A 15,817-nucleotide genomic window follows, 5' to 3' on the forward strand; every position below is an offset into this window, starting at 1 on the left:
CTGCTGTCACTTTGCTTTTCTGGCTTCCCCCTTTCCTTCATCTTATCAGCTCCTCCCCATTCCTGACTGCTTTTTCTCCTTTTCTGTCCACATTTTGTTTTAAAAGGATTAGTTTTGCACCGGAATGAAATACTGCTTTTATTCAATAGATAGATATAGTGGAGCAGTAGTTGAAAATGAGCAATAGCATGTACATGCAACATGCAAAATCCAAATCTCATGGTGACAAGGCGGTTAGAGGGGAAAAGCAAGAGGAAATACAGGGAGTTGGGAGAGAAGATACTCAGACCTACGTGAAAATAATTTATTTTCTTGATTGAATGAGTGTTTTTGTTATTGCTGTTTTTCAGCTGTAGTGAAAGAAACAGAAATGAGAATGATTTCATTGTCCTTTTTGCTCCAGTTCACACATGCAAAACAGGATTAAAAAATAAGCGGGAAGGACAAGATATGGGGAAGGAAGCAAGCCTTCTGTTTATGCAGCTTGCTTTACAAGCTGTCATAGCTCAATTATCAATACAGTTTATGATTGGATTAATTAATACTCAGGAGATAACTGCTTGGTGGATTATTAAGCTTACATTTTTGCTTTCTAGTGGGCGTTTTCTCTGTGAGTATATACACTTTTGCTACATGCAAGATTTGTACATGTTACTGTCTCGACCGCAAATAACCTTTCCTGCTTTAGCAAGAAAGCAATGCTAATATGCCTTGTCTGTGTTTACACCTCTTCAATCCTTCAGGAAGCACCTTAGAATGGGTTTTCTGGAGTGGACTAAGGTGGACTCAGGAGTGTTTGCTTTGTAAGAGGTGCTTATTAAGTGCCTTTAACTTTCTGAGCTAACAAACCTGAACTGGGTTATAAGAAATGTGGGTATATTTTTTTCCCAGTGAAATGATAGACATCCTTCTTGCTGAAGAAGCATCCGGGAGAATCCAGACATTGGAGTATCTGCCAGACTGCTTAAAGAAAAGCCTCTTTGCTGTTTTCCTCCTCAACAATCCCATTAGCTCTGAGGCCATTTTTGCTCTTTTCCATATTGTTTCTGGTCTTTTCATTGGTTTTGGAGTTGCCTGTTGTGACGAATATGGTTTGTTGCTGGGTAAAAGACCTGTCCCCTTCACCAGTGATACGAGATTGTGTTTTCTTATAGTCTAAAACTTCATCTAAGTTGAACAACACAAGCATATTCTCCTCCCTTTTTCAGGTCTTGGATCATTGGAGCACTGCAAAAGGGACTGAAGGTTATGTCCTTGCCAAATTTAAAATGTATTCAGTCACATACAAGGACTAGTCACATAGAAGTGATGACAGCTTGGATCACACTACAAGCATTTTATTTTTCTTCCTCTCTAAAAGAATTTATTTTCTGTTGCAAACGCATTTTTTGTTGTTGTTTTATTTTTTTATGTGTTGCTGACAGAAGACAGACCAGAAAAACATCTAAAAAAAGCTAAGATTGGTAAAGTAGTAAACAATTGGAAAAGACTTCACAGAATGGGAAATCTAGCCAAGTATTTAATAGCAGGTACAGCTTTGATATCTAAACCTAACTATTGAAAAAATGTAGGCATTTTATATAGAGTTCATTATGATCAATGCTTTTGGTAGAAATTGGAGGGCTGTTAATGTATCTAATTGGAAACATTTAGGAAAACTCTTCACCATGGTTTGTTGAGTGCAAACTATATTTGTTAGGACACAAGCATGCATGGATGTCATCGCAGCAGGAATTAACATTCAAATAATTGCAAATAATTCACAGTCTACATGGGAAGGAATTAAACAGTTACCTGAAGAGAACAGGAATTCATGTTGAATTACACTAAAAGTAGCTGTGTGATTAAGGAAAGATGAAATTTGGGAGTTGCTGTGAAGAAAGCAGCTTGTATCCATGCTAGTTCTGTTTTTTATAACTATGCGAAATACAGGTTTATGTTGTACAACAAAGAAACCCCCTAAAAACCTAGAAATCAAAACAGAAAATCCTTTGATAGATGAAAGTCAGCATCTATTTAACATTTGTTATCTATAATATTGCCTGCAGCCACTATTCCGTGGCAAAAGGAAATATTCAGCGCCGTTTTCCCTGTACAAGTATCTAGCAGCTTGTTCTAAAAACCAAACAGGAGCTCACCTCAGTAGCACAAAGAGCACAGGGGATTCACATGAAAGATCTGCCACCTCCTCAAAAACCGTATTTGATATTTGACCTGATTTATACCTACCCAAACAGTTCGATTAAACCTCTCACAGATGACAGCCTCTGCTCCCACATGGTTGGAGTGATCCTGCTTTCCTGTACAGCAGGAAGGCTTCCTGCTGGCTGAGCTGTGCAGCCTGCATCCGTGCCCCGCTCACCTTTATGGCACTGAGAAATGGGGTTATAGTATTGCAACCTGGTGGATTGGAGGGAGGGTAGACTTGGTGATCCTGAAGGTCTTTCCCAACCTGCAGTAATCTGGGATTCTACTTTCCTGACCTCCTCACAAGGTCCCATCTGAGCAAGGCTGCAACACTCCTGCCCATCATTAGCACTGGGACAAGGGCCAAAGCACCTCGCTCCCAGCGTCAGTATGGAACATGGGCATTTCACCACCTTTTGGTTCCTTTGAGGGCAGAAGGGTTAATAGGGCAGAAGGGTACACAATGGGTATAGGGCCTGTGCCCCACCTGACCATCTCTTCTCTTGTGCTCAAAGGTGTGTGGATAGGGGAATCCTTTGTGAGTGTCAGAAATGGCTTCTGCAGTGCGGGCTGTGGTGGATGGAAAAAGCAGATCTGTGGTATAATGCAAAAATTATGTTCTCATTTCTTCGGGGACCAGAAGTCTGTGATTTTCCACAAGCAGAGTATTCAGTTATGCAATTAAATTAGGTGGACTGGTTTCTGCCCTTTGCGTGGACGTGTCTGCTTTGGCTGAGCTCTTCACTGTGTTCCGTGCTCCTAGCGGAGCAAATGTTGGACTCTGCTCTTTGTCATGCAAGAACTTTGCAGGATTTCATGCTGCCAATTGAATTTTTACATGAAGTAAACAGTCCCCAAGCTGACTTCTAACAGCTGACAGGCTGCTCCTTAACAAAGATAAGGCAATATTTTTGATGGACAGATTGTTAAGTGTGCGTCTCTTTCAGCTGCATCTTAAGTTCTTAATCATGTTACTGCTGTGACCTAACTTTGCATTATTTCTTTTTCTTCCTATAGTTTTCCCTACACAAAATGGAAAAGTTGCTATAGTGACTGGAGGTGCTAAAGGAATTGGTTACCATACTGTGAAGCATTTGGCAAGACTTGGCATGCACGTTATAATAGGTACAGTCATTATTTCCAAGATATTAATATATATTTTTTGTTTGTTTCAGAAAGTATTTTCAGTGTCTTTTATGGAGTATTTTCTTTCCAGTATAAGCATAAGTATGGAAGAGGAAAGATGGCAAGGGGAAGAGTCGACTTTTAGCACAAATAAAAATTTGATTTATATTTTGTTTTGCAAGATTTTAAAGAAAAGTGTTTTGTTTTTTTTTTAAATACAAAACTTGGAAGACTTGAAGTACTTTATGTGAAAAGTCAACAAGAAGGTCATGGAAAAGACTTTAAAATGTGGACACTATGTAAATAATAACTCATTTCTGAACTTAACTAAGGATGAACTTGAACTTTAGGGTTCACATTTTCAGTAAGAGGTAAACTAATGAAAACCTCCAAGGAATATTCCACTGTTTAGTGGTGGATGATCTGTGTTCTTTTGTCTAGAGCAGAGGAACAAACATGTAAAAATCTCACATTTACTTCTCAGAGGTTCATTCGTCTCAGCCTGAAATAGGATAGCAAAGTCATCTTTTGGAAGTGCTTGTTTCTCCTCATTAATTTTAAAGTATTTGTACGGTGGCTGTGTTAGTTTAAGCAGTCATTAGGTATCTGAACGTAGAATAGGTGCATTCCTATAGGAACTCCGAAAAGAGCCCAGAATTCAGAATTTCCTCTCTCTGCTACAATGTTAGTGAGATATTTTTCTTTAACTTCAAGAAAACACTGCAACTTCTACGCTGTAAGTCTTCTGAAGTTTAGCTTTGTATCACAATGGCAAGCTGGTGATGGCATTCTATTTAAATTTTATTCAGAACATGCTCTCTTTCTCTAAGGTTCTGTATACATATCTTTTGAAAGAAAATGAAAAGCAAATAAACAAACAAACACAAGCACATAAGTACCTACTAGCCATGTATTTCCAATGTTCTGTAGTAAGTAACACTAATGGACTTGCCCTGGAAGTGTGCAGGTGTAATGCAGAATACCACTTACTCATACAAATTTTAATAGATGTGTCAGAACTAAGCGTCTGTAAGAGGCAAACAGATGCTGCTATACGTAGCTAGATGCTAGACACAGCTAATGTAGTGAGATGTAGCTAATGTTGGCATTAATATTTCAATAAAGAAGTCATTTTTCATCTTGAAGGTGGACTGCAGAATGGACTCGGTGAGGAAACAAAAAGACCAATTTTCTCCCTTTTGCGTGGAGTTGGGGAAGTGCAGAACATTGCTCCTTTTTTGAAGACTTCATAGCGTGTAATGTTTAATATTTAGATTTTGTGTAATGAAATTCAGAGCAAAATGTTTTGGAAAGGGAATATTTACATGGTTTTTACAGAATCTACAAGCAAACTGATCTTCCCTATTCACCATCACCATCTCATAGATTTCATTTAGTCACACTCATAGCAACGCTCTCACAAGCACAAAAATATGTGGTCTGATGGGCCTCACTCATGTGCAGCCTGGGACAAAGTGTGTCAGCTGCCGAGTCCTCTTTAATCTGGTTCTTGTTGGAAATAACAAGCTAGTTCATGGACAGATCTTTTGTGCCTTTTGGAGTCGTTATCTCATGGTCTGTTTTCTGGTCTGTACTAGCAGGAAAAGTAATGAAATAGGTGATATGCTACAACCTCGATGCTGTCCTCCTGGTGTCAGAGAGCATGGTCATCTGCTGGCAAGTCCACTGTACGATGATCTTGACATAAACAACATCCTTGAAATGTGCCCTTTATTATGAATAAAGGGCATTCTTTTAACTCCTTGCTCTGCTGTTTCTTCTGGTGCTGACAGATGTACACATTTCCATTAACTCTTAATTTGTACCAGCCTTAATAATTGCATTATGAATCTCTAGAAGTGTAAATTAATGAAATTAATTATAGGAAGCAGTTGATGAGTAAGATTTTCAACTGATTTAATTCTTTCAGCCAAACTCTGACCTCAACACCGAGTCTAGTGAGTCAGAGCCATCTTCTTTGCCTGTGAAATTTTTCAGAGCAAGCAAGCCCTCTCAGTAGGATGGGTAGTCTCAAGGTTTGTTCCAGCTACAAGATTGAAACAGTCTCAAAAACGTATTAAATGCAATGACCTTCCATCCCTGTTGCTTACAATAGGCCAAATGTGTTCAGAGTATGCCTGCTGGTACATGAACACTCTCAGCTCCAGGCTGTGCGACCTACAGTAGGGAAGAACCTCCATCCGAGGGTTGGTTGTGATGATCTCCAGAGGTCCCTTCCAACACCTAAGATTTCTTGTGATTTTGTGAAGTGTGCTTGAGCTTTCTAGTGTAGGAATGTTTTCACCATATGTTTGTATGTAAATATGAGCTGATGTGAAAAGAAGTATGGATGTTAGGCGAATTTGGGGTCAGGAAGGGGATCAGACTTATGTTTTGCTCACGGTTAACTGTACTCATTCACTGAAAGCTTTTCTCCCATTGCAGAGACTAAATAATGGGAAAGTTTAGCAGTAAAGAATGATATCCCTGCAGCGGGCAAATGAGTTAAACCTGAATGTCTAATGTGAAGATGATTCACTATTTGTGATGGATGTGATTTTGACTCCATTTCACATTTTAGTGGAGTTAGTGTTTGAGTAATTTACATTTAAATCCAATCTAACAGTGAAATGATCAAGACAAATAGAAGTGGAAAGCATTCTACCTGATGGAATATGCTTAGTCACAATACAAAAGGGCAGCGGTCTCCCTCAGAGCATTTACAGCCAGCAGAGTGCTTTCACAGCTTCTTACTTTCCAATCCCAGCACCGCTGCACAGGGCTGGTCTGCAAAGTGCCACTAGCCCTGTCCTCAGCCTCTCGCTGGGAAAAAGGTCAGCACAAATGCTGAAATGATGAAAGTAATTTTCTGTGAGTTATTTTGATAGATTTCATTGAGGCTTTCTGGCAGACAGCAGTACCATTTCTCACAGTGAGCAAGGTTTTTACTGCAGGAAAGCGTGGGACCCATGGCAAGGAAGCTGCCAGTGGTGGGCTTCAGAGTCAGCTGTGCTGAGAGTTCCTTCTCCATTACACAACTTGCTACTCGATAAATAAGCTTGCATTTCCTTCTTCAGAGGAGGCAAATGACACGCTGGTTTTGGTGCTTATTGATCTGTAGCTGATACTGAAGATGGTGTTTTGTGTGGATTCCAAATAAATATTCTCTTATCAGTAAGGACATTGAAAATCAAGATGTCATAGGTATTTTAATGACCACCAGCCTAGTCCAGTTCTGGTTCATGGTATTGGCCGTGGTTCTGCGAGTCTGAATTTAGATTGATTGGAGGCATTAATTCCTTGTATCCCTTCCATCCTTCATCACCGAAGTGAGTGCATGTTAAAAGTTCTGACTTAAAGAAGAGCTTTAGTTTGATTTTTCCTTTTATGTTTATTTTTTTTTCCCCTCTGTAAATTAATAAGAGAAAACTTGGGGAAAAAAAAAGAGTGGCGACATCTCATAGAGAAGCTTTGATGTTTCTGTTTGCAAATGGTGAATGAAAATCACAAGCTTTTGCACTTGACAATGTTGTACATGTGCTACCCGGTATAAATCACCAGTTTTGTGGCAGTGCAATCAGTCTTTGGTGTCTGAGTATATCACTGTCTCACAGTCTAAAGGCAATAATCTCATTGTATACATCAATTTATGTATATATATTTGAGTGAATTATCTTAGCAAGGAAATTTTGGCATAAATGCATGTACTTCCACAGCCAGAATCAGCACTTTGTCATCTCTGTAAACTCTGCAAGAGACCAAGCAGGAGATGTTTTTGTCATCTTTTTGGTTCAGATTAGTTTCCAATTTTCGAGCTGGACTCTCTGTGCCAGATATCAGACAATTCTTATATGATATAATACTACAAAGTGACTTTAGAAGGATAATTAAACCCTATCGAGATGGTGCAATTATTCATTACAAAGACAGTTTGATTTAATTTTAGTTGCTCAGATTTTGTGTGGGAGACTTTAATAGTCTCTTCTTACAGTAGATAGAAGTATAAAATGTATAATTATTTCTAGGGAAGTATTGTCTTCCTAATTTTTGCTGTGTTTTGTTAGGCCTGAATGGGTTGTAGGAGTAGTCGGGAAACGTCCAAAAGTCAGCAGCCTTTCGGACTGGATGTTTTCCTTTACTCAGTGTGAAGACTGCAGAAATGCAGGCAAATTGTCTTATAATTGGCATTCAGTTCAGTTTTCTTACACTTTAGTATACTGTTACCAGGGTTATGAAAAACTCTGCTTAAAATGGTACGCTGCCACATAGAGCCTCCCAGGTCTGTAAGAGTTTTGTGGAATGCGTTAGTCTCTGATTTCTGTCTGAAGACTGTCACTGTCTTTGCTTTAAGAAGTCTTATTTTATGTTTCTTCATTCTGAACATTTCACCTGTAAAATTTTTAGCAATATTTTAAGGCTACTTACGTACAACAAACTTACTACAGCATTTATTGGGACATTTAAAAATTATATTCATATAGTGAGAAGCATTCGAAAAGACATTTAGGGCACAAGAATTCACTTTTGGCTAGTAATCACAGAATCACACAGAGACACAGAATTGTAGGGGTTGGAAGGGACCTCTAGAGATCATCGAGACCAACCCCCCTGCCAAAGCAGGTTCCCTACAGTAGGTCTTAATTAGAAATGTATTTCAATCAAATATTAGATTATAAAATGCTCAGATTAACTGAGTTTGTAAAAAGGTAAGTGGATGAGATTCAGGTTAATATAGTTTGTTTGGATTTGTAGAAGCCTTGAGGCATTCAAGGTATTCACCTACAGGTTCTTAAGGAACAACACATTTCAGAGGATGAGAGGAAATATTGTAATGTCCATAGATTGTGTGATATACAGAACACAAACATAAATGTCTGTTTTCACAGTAGAGGATGTGTACCCATGGAGTCCAATATTAGAGCCCAGGCTTTCGATGTGTAATTGTAGAGAAAAGACAAATAGTGAAGCATCAAGGCTTTCCCATTGTATTAGATTATTCAGGGTGGTAAAGACCAGTGCTACCTGTGAAGAATTGCAGAAAGGCCAGAAGAGGCTGAATACCTGGTGTTCAAAGACACATGAAATTCAATGCAGACAAATATGGTGTGATAGACACAGAGAAAATTGCAAAACAAGAAGAGAAGTTTTGAAATGATGGCTTGTGTGCTGATCATCATCACTTCAGAGGAAGATCTTGGGGCTACAGTTGACTGCTCTATGAAATGCCAATGCTCAATAACAGGTGAAAAATCCAATATTAGAAGTTACTAAAAAATGAACAAACAAAACAGACTATGAATTTGAGGCTGTATCAATCCTTCATGTGCTAACACCAGAAGTACTGGCCCGAGTTCTTATCTGCTTATTTAAAAATGGATAGCATAAAAATTGAAGAGGCTTAGAGAGCAACAAGCTTATCAAAGATACAGAGAATGCATGGCATGCAGACTCCTGTTTATCACTAGTGAAAATGCATAACAAATGGAGTTGAAAAAAGGTGTTTTGTAGCTGAAAAATTGATCTATCAGATAGTGCTATTATGCTCTTTCTATCATAGTTTCCATGGAAAGAAATAGGAGGCATTGTGTTCAAGATGATCTATGTACATTGTATGCATTTTCTTTAAAGATATGAAGTTATATAAACTCTCTGTAGTTTAGCGATGTAGACCTTCTATAAATCTGCTTTGAAGTGAAACCAGAGAGTAGAAAATGCACCTTCCTGCTGGGATTTTGGAATAATGTTCCCCAGAGGTAAAGAAGCTTATCCAAACTGTATCAATTAACAAAGTGACACAGAGTGGATCACTGCAGGAAGTTCTTTCACAAGTTTTGAGGGGAAAAAAAAAAAAAGGCTTTAAAGTGGCTTTAAAGATTGTAACCGTTTGCTTCAGTTATTGGCAGGCATTATAATAAGTGCAGTTAAATATGTGGTGATAAACTTTGGAAAAGTTGGTGCAGCTTTTTTCAACATGTCAATTAATTAAATGCTTTGAAGTAGTCAAGAACCGTGTGAATTAATTAAATGTTGATTTTCAAAAGCTTTTGGCAAGTCTCCTGCCAAGAGATTTTAAAGTAGATAAGAGAGAGTTTAGTAGTTTAGTAGTTCTTGCAGTTTAGTAGCTGATTAGGAAACAGAAATTAACATTTCTGGAATCATTTATAAGGTCTGGGATGAAACAGAGGGACCTGATCCTGTAGAGGTATGTTCAGTATATTTATAAAACACTGTTACAGAAAAAGGCTGAACAGTAAGATGATGCATTTTGCACAAATGAATTTAGGACAGTCAAACTGATCTGATTACTGGTGATGAAGGGGCTTGAAGATCTGGCCCACCAGGAAAGGCTGAGGGAGCACGGACTGTTCAGCCTGGAGAAGGGAAGTCTCAGGGGGATCTTACCTGTGTGTATAAGCACCTGATGGGAGCAGTAAAGAAAATTGAGCCAGGCTGTTCTCTGCAGTGTGTGGTGACAGGCCAAGATGCAATGGGTACAAAACGGAATGCAGGAAATCCTTCTGAAGTATGATCAAGTACTTCTTCACAGTGAGGATGGCCAAACGCTGGCACACATTCCCAAATGGTGCTGGAGCCTCCAATCTGGGAAATACTCAGAGCTTGACAGGACACGGACCTAAGGAACCTGCTGTAGCTGACCTTGCTCCGAGCAGGAGGTGCAGAGGAGCCTTCTTCCCCCAGTCAGTATGTCAGCTTGTGAGTCCTGACTGCCACAAATAGCAGTGAGAATGCATAATACTGAGTGGCTGGGTGATGACAGGATGGATAGAATATATAGCTGTGTATTACGGAATCACAGAATCACAGAACTGTAGGGGTTGGAACGGACCTCCAGAGATCATCGAGTCCAACCCCCTGCCAAAGCAGGTTCCCTACAGCAGGTCGCACAGGTAGGCATCCAGGCAGGTCTTGAACATCTCCAGAGGAGACTCCACCACCTCCATGGGCAGCCTGTTCCAGTGCTCCGTCACCTCACTGTAAAGAAGTTCTTGTGCATATTTGTGCAGAACTTCCTATGCTGCAGTTTCCAGCCGTTTCCCCTTGTCCCGTCTCCACTCACCACCGAAAACAGTCTGGCCTCGCCATTCTGCCCCCCACCCCTTAGATATTTATAGACCTGGATCAGGTCCCCTCTCAGTCTTCTTTTCTCAAGGCTGAACAGACCCAGTTCACTCAGCCTTTCCTCATAGGAGAGATGCTCCAGGCCCTGCACCATCTTTGTGGCCCTCCGCTGGACTCTTTCCACGAGATCCTTGTCTTTTCTGTACTGGGGAGCCCAGAACTGCACGCAGTACTCCAGATGAGGTCTTACCAGGGCAGAGTAGAGGGGGAGGATCACCTCCCTCGACCTGCTGGCCACGCTCTTTTTAATGCACCCCAGGATGCCATTGGCCCTCTTGGCCACAAATATTTACAGGAATAACATCCAAATCAACTGCTGTCGCTCCAAAAAATAAAAAGAAAAAAGCCCAGTGATTTATTCTGAAACTTCTCTGCAGAACATCTTTAATATTCGCCACCGGTCATAAAAACCAATAAAATCTTACTACTTAGCAGGAAGGAAAACAAAAACAGGACATGAAGTGTCCCTCTTCCTTTGTAGGCATGATTGGCTGAACCTGTTGTGAATACTCAAATGAGTCTGGTAGAACTGGAAAAAACTGGGATATGGGGTGGCTTTGTGCAAGGTGGGGCTGATGAACAAAGGTTCTTCTGCTTGCAAACAGATGACTGAGGTATGATATCATACAGCTTTATACAATTATGTATGGTATAGAAAAAGTGAATAAAAAAGGGTCATGCTCTTTCTTGTAAACAAAGTAGCAAACATTCAACAATTAAAACCAGACAAAAATAACGAAAGCACAAACTTTCTAATGCAGTTAAATATGTCATTAAGTCATACAGCTTGTTGTCTCAGAACCCTCTGTAGGCCAAGGGCTTGAACATATTGAAAATGCAGTTAGATGAAGTGGAGGATAGTTCATGGAGAGGCTAGGTTTGATTCAGGAAACCTCTTAAACTACTTGCATCTGGAAGGATGTATTAAGAAACCTTGCTCTGCACTTAATGGTGTCGCTGAAACTTTTTCCTTAAACACTTGTTGTTTGATGCTGTTGGAAGCAGGGCACTTGTCTGGATGTATCTTGGGCTTGATGAACAGGGGCTTTCTCATCTTCTCATTGGTACTGCTGGGGCTGATGAAACCTGAGGTGATAATGGTAATTTGTTTTCTGTTTGCAAACTGTCATCCTCCTTACTCAGTTTTGCTTCTTTTCTAAATGGAATTCTTGCTGTGATATTTTTGCCTTTAACATCTAGAAGACAAGTATTCAATTGTGACTGCTGTTCAGTGACTGGCAAAGGATGTGTATATCCTTTGTATCACTTTCTTAATGCCTTTTGATACCAGGACATATCCTTATACCTAAACAAAAGTTCAAGCATTGAATAAGAAATTTATGACTTGGAAGTTTTATGGGTGAGACCTAAGACGCTTTGATAAATTAATTTAATTTAAAAAAAAACAAACAACAACATTAAAACTGTCATGTTGTACTGAGTTCGTGTTTGTCACCCTCAGAGCTTTTGGGGACAGTCATTCTTTCCTAGACACACTGTATTTATTATGCAGTACCATACCAAGCACGCTGATAAAACCATAACCCTTATAACATGAGCTGATATTACTTTGTTTTTCTCTGGAGGCTTTGGGTGCCCTGGCAAACCCTGTCTTTTGGCCTGTGCTCCACTTGTATCTGTTCCCTTTCAGTCATAATGAGGATTAGGCTGCACTGAAGAGTCTCCTTAATTCAAATTCACAGTTGGAACTGCTTCTGTATCTTGCACAATATCATGCACAAAGGCACCTAACGATCGCTGTACACATCTTCTTAATCACATGGTATATTTATATACAGTTAATTACCATAGTGCCAAGCTTCTCCTGGAAGTGTGTATATGCATTAGAGTTTATAGATGCCATAAACTTAGATTACTTGAAGAGATCAGTTAAGATCTTTACATTGTGACTATCACATCTGCAAGTCCACTTTTCCTTCCCTCCCCTTCCCCAAGTATCATAGCAGAAGTGGAGAGGCTGCTAATTCTGAAAAGCTATTTAGGGATTAAGTGGTGTATAATTATGGGTAACTAAGAGAGGAGGTTGCTGTCAGTCGAGAGCCACACTGCCTCAAAGGTGGCCTCAGCCTCCACGTATCTCTGCACCACAACATCCTGAGCATTTTGGATCTGCTTATTGTCTGTCTCAGGAACTGATTCAATTTGCGTTTTGTTTTGGTGTTCATTTGCTGAAAGTTGTGAAATTCTCCCTTTGCTAAATCTGGCTTTTTGAATTTGTGCTTTTATTCTTTCCAAGCAACCTTATGCACCACAGGCTGCATCATTGTTCGGAGAGTATCTTAAATTTCTTGCTAATGCCTGCGGTACATTGCCTTGAAAGGTCAAGATGGCAAACTCTCATTTCTATTAAAAGAATTGGAAAAAGCCTTGCTTTTTACCAGGATCGATTCTGTACATCAGTTATGAGTGTGATTAGTAATTGTCCTTTTGGAGAGACTTTCATCCTCAGAAGAATTAGGAATGTTTTATAAAGAATGCTTATAAATGTATCAGGTCTCCTTATCTAGTGATAGTGATAGTGCTCCTCTAATGCACAGATTCATTCAGCCATGTTAGGTTTCTAAGGGCTTTGTCACTGCCATCCAATTCAAACTGGGCCATGCTCTGTGACAGTTGTGTTAAAATCTCTGAAGTAACTCTCAGTTAGAATCTGCTTAAATTTGTTAAGATGTCAGAGTCTGACCTCTAGGGTAAGATCCAAAGCCTCCTATTTCTGATAAGTATTTTTTGGTTTACTTCTATGGTGTCTTTAGTTCAGTGTGCTTTGCCTTGTGACACCTGTGTAGGCAAATGTTGAAGAGGGGAATCAATTTTTGACTAAAAGATGTATTTAAATTTATGGTTTTTTTTTTGTTTGTTTGTTTGTTTTTCCAATATGAGCCTTTATACTTTACTAAGAACTAGAATTTTTCATTCCATTGGTATGATGTCTGTTTTTATATAGGTACATCCATTGAGGCTCAAATTTATGTTATTAGTTTTATTTTCAGACTTGATGGTAGTGTTGTTACTGAATCAGTTGCACCTGCATTTTTCACTGTTCTGTGGGACAGATAAGGAAAACCTCAGGCATGGCATTGAACAGCTTACGTACATAAGCAATTCTTGAGACAACTGTAACCACTTTGAGCTCCCCATAGACACTTTACATTTGCATGAAAAAACAAAACAAAACAAAACTGGGTTATTGGAGTTTTAAGTACTGTGATAATCTAAGCTTTCAAGACATGTAATATCTTTTTCTTAAAGCTTTTGTTTTGATTTTCTCACTGCACTAAAACATGATCTATCTTCCTTTCTCATCCTACCCTCCATTCCACTTGAATCCTGAGTAGGCAGATCTCATGCTGTAGATGCTACTGAGTTTGACATGGATACATTCTGAGTTAGATAAATCTGGCATGTTGAAGGTATGAAAATTATGTTGAATCATGGGCAAAAAGTCCAGCAAGTGGATACTCCCGCATATCACAAAGTTGTCTAAACATTTGTTACAATTATATTGCTGAGGACCTGATGACATTAAGAATTTTACCCTCATTTAACAAACTCTTGCTCTCCTTAGTTTACAGCACTGTACTCATTCCTGTTTAGTGGGCTTGGAAGCTGAGTCCCTCAGCAGGCCATCATTGTCAAAACGATATCCAAATTATGTTTGATTTTTACAGCCCTAAAACCAATTTTGCTGTCTTTGTGTCTTTACAAGTTATTATTTTTAATTACTTCTAATTTAGAATAATTAATGTAGCACAGAAGAGGAGGTTTCTATTTTTCATACCTTTTTCATTCATTTTACTTAGTGGATCCCACAAGGATATACTCAAAGAGAAGCGGTACAGTTATTCAGTCTCCCTTAATTCTTCCATCCATCCTCAGCAAGGGGACACTGATCATTTTAAGCAAACGTAGAGGTGTAGATCTCTCTCCCAGTCTTATGGTATCTTTGTGATCGTGGTTTTGAATTTTTTGTGAGGATTTTGGTCATCTGCTCAGTCTCTCTTACAGATTCTTCTTTGAAAGACGTATTTCAAAAGCCTCTATCACAGTAGCTGAGGCTAGTTTGATTCTAAGATACTCAGGCTTCCAGGACCTAGTTTTTAAACTCTTTGTTGAATCAGGCTGGAAACAGACATTTGAAGTGACTGTTTAACGAAGTAATTATTTTATCCCAGTGGTCTAGAATGAAAAACATGCAAATATGAATAAAATGAGCTCATTTGGAGGGTGCTGAGCTTTAATGAATAACCATTTATATAACAGCAAAGTAAAGCAAATTAAAATCTGTTGTGAATACAAGCTCTCTTAAAAGAACAAATTAAGTGAGCATACTGAGAGTAAAGTCAAATCAAGTCACTGAAGCCTTAATAAGCGTGTTCTCTGCACAAGGAGAGCTGAATGAAAGAGAAATCACATCAGTCCTTCACGGAATTGGCACCAAAGTATGTTTGTTTTCAAAACCAACCATCTACCTCGTGTGATAACACACTGAGTTTGAGGCCTTACTCTTGTAAATCACTTCGGACGATACGATGAGGAAAACTGATCCCTTGCCCATCACACATCTGCCCTGATTTCCCCAGATGTGGCAATTTTACCGGAGGGTTTGTTTGTTGACACTGCATACCTTCATAGAAATTAGCATCAAGCTGAACATTTTTGTTCTGTAAAACCCTGGATATTTCAAGGGAAAAAAAAAACAAAAACTGACAGAAATACTGGAAAGGTCTGCTTTATTCTATTATTATCTGTTATTATCTGTCTGAGTAATATAATTCCAGTGTTAATGTAATTTATAAAGAACAGTTATAGGCCAGAATGACCCTAGGTTTTATGTCTTCTCTTCGGTATCTGAAATGTTAAATATTATTATTTCACTTACATATATTTAAATACTGAGTCTTCTTGCATATCATCAAGATAAAGATACATATTTCCTTCACTTACCAGTGTTGCAAATCACTGTTTTTTACTGCTCAAATACAGATGCACAGCAAACTGTCCATTCTCAAAATAATGCATTTGTCTACCTCCTCAGCGGCCCACTTGTCCCAAAAATCTCATTCCAGTGCTCTGTGCCTTCAGCTAGTGCAACCAATGGATGGCATGTGATCAGTCTCAAAGGGTCAGTCCCACTTTTGGAACATTCTTTATGAGATCGTGTTAATGCAGATTAATAGATAAAATATGTCAATATAAAGCATGTTCTCATTTTATAAATTTAGATCTAACAAGCCCATACCAACTAATATGAGCAAGAGGTTGAGCCAGATGACCTATTTCATAGAATCTTAGAATCACGGGATCATAGAATGGCTTGGGTTGGAAGAAACCTCAAAGATCATCA

General features: G+C 39.0%; 1 protein-coding gene across 1 annotated transcript in view; it reads left to right on the forward strand.

Annotated features, from left to right (window-relative positions):
• DHRSX (dehydrogenase/reductase X-linked) overlaps positions 1 to 15,817 on the forward strand; it is a 161,103-nt gene that overhangs the window by 33,664 nt on the left and 111,622 nt on the right. The window contains exon 2 of the mRNA XM_052664724.1: positions 3,205 to 3,312. Within this exon, the coding sequence (XP_052520684.1) occupies positions 3,205 to 3,312 (108 nt within the window). The remainder of the gene's footprint in view (positions 1 to 3,204; positions 3,313 to 15,817) is intronic.

Source organism: Tympanuchus pallidicinctus, unplaced genomic scaffold (assembly GCF_026119805.1).
Source record: "Tympanuchus pallidicinctus isolate F22 unplaced genomic scaffold, pur_lepc_1.0 scaffold6, whole genome shotgun sequence".
Taxonomy (NCBI): Eukaryota; Metazoa; Chordata; class Aves; order Galliformes; family Phasianidae; genus Tympanuchus; species Tympanuchus pallidicinctus.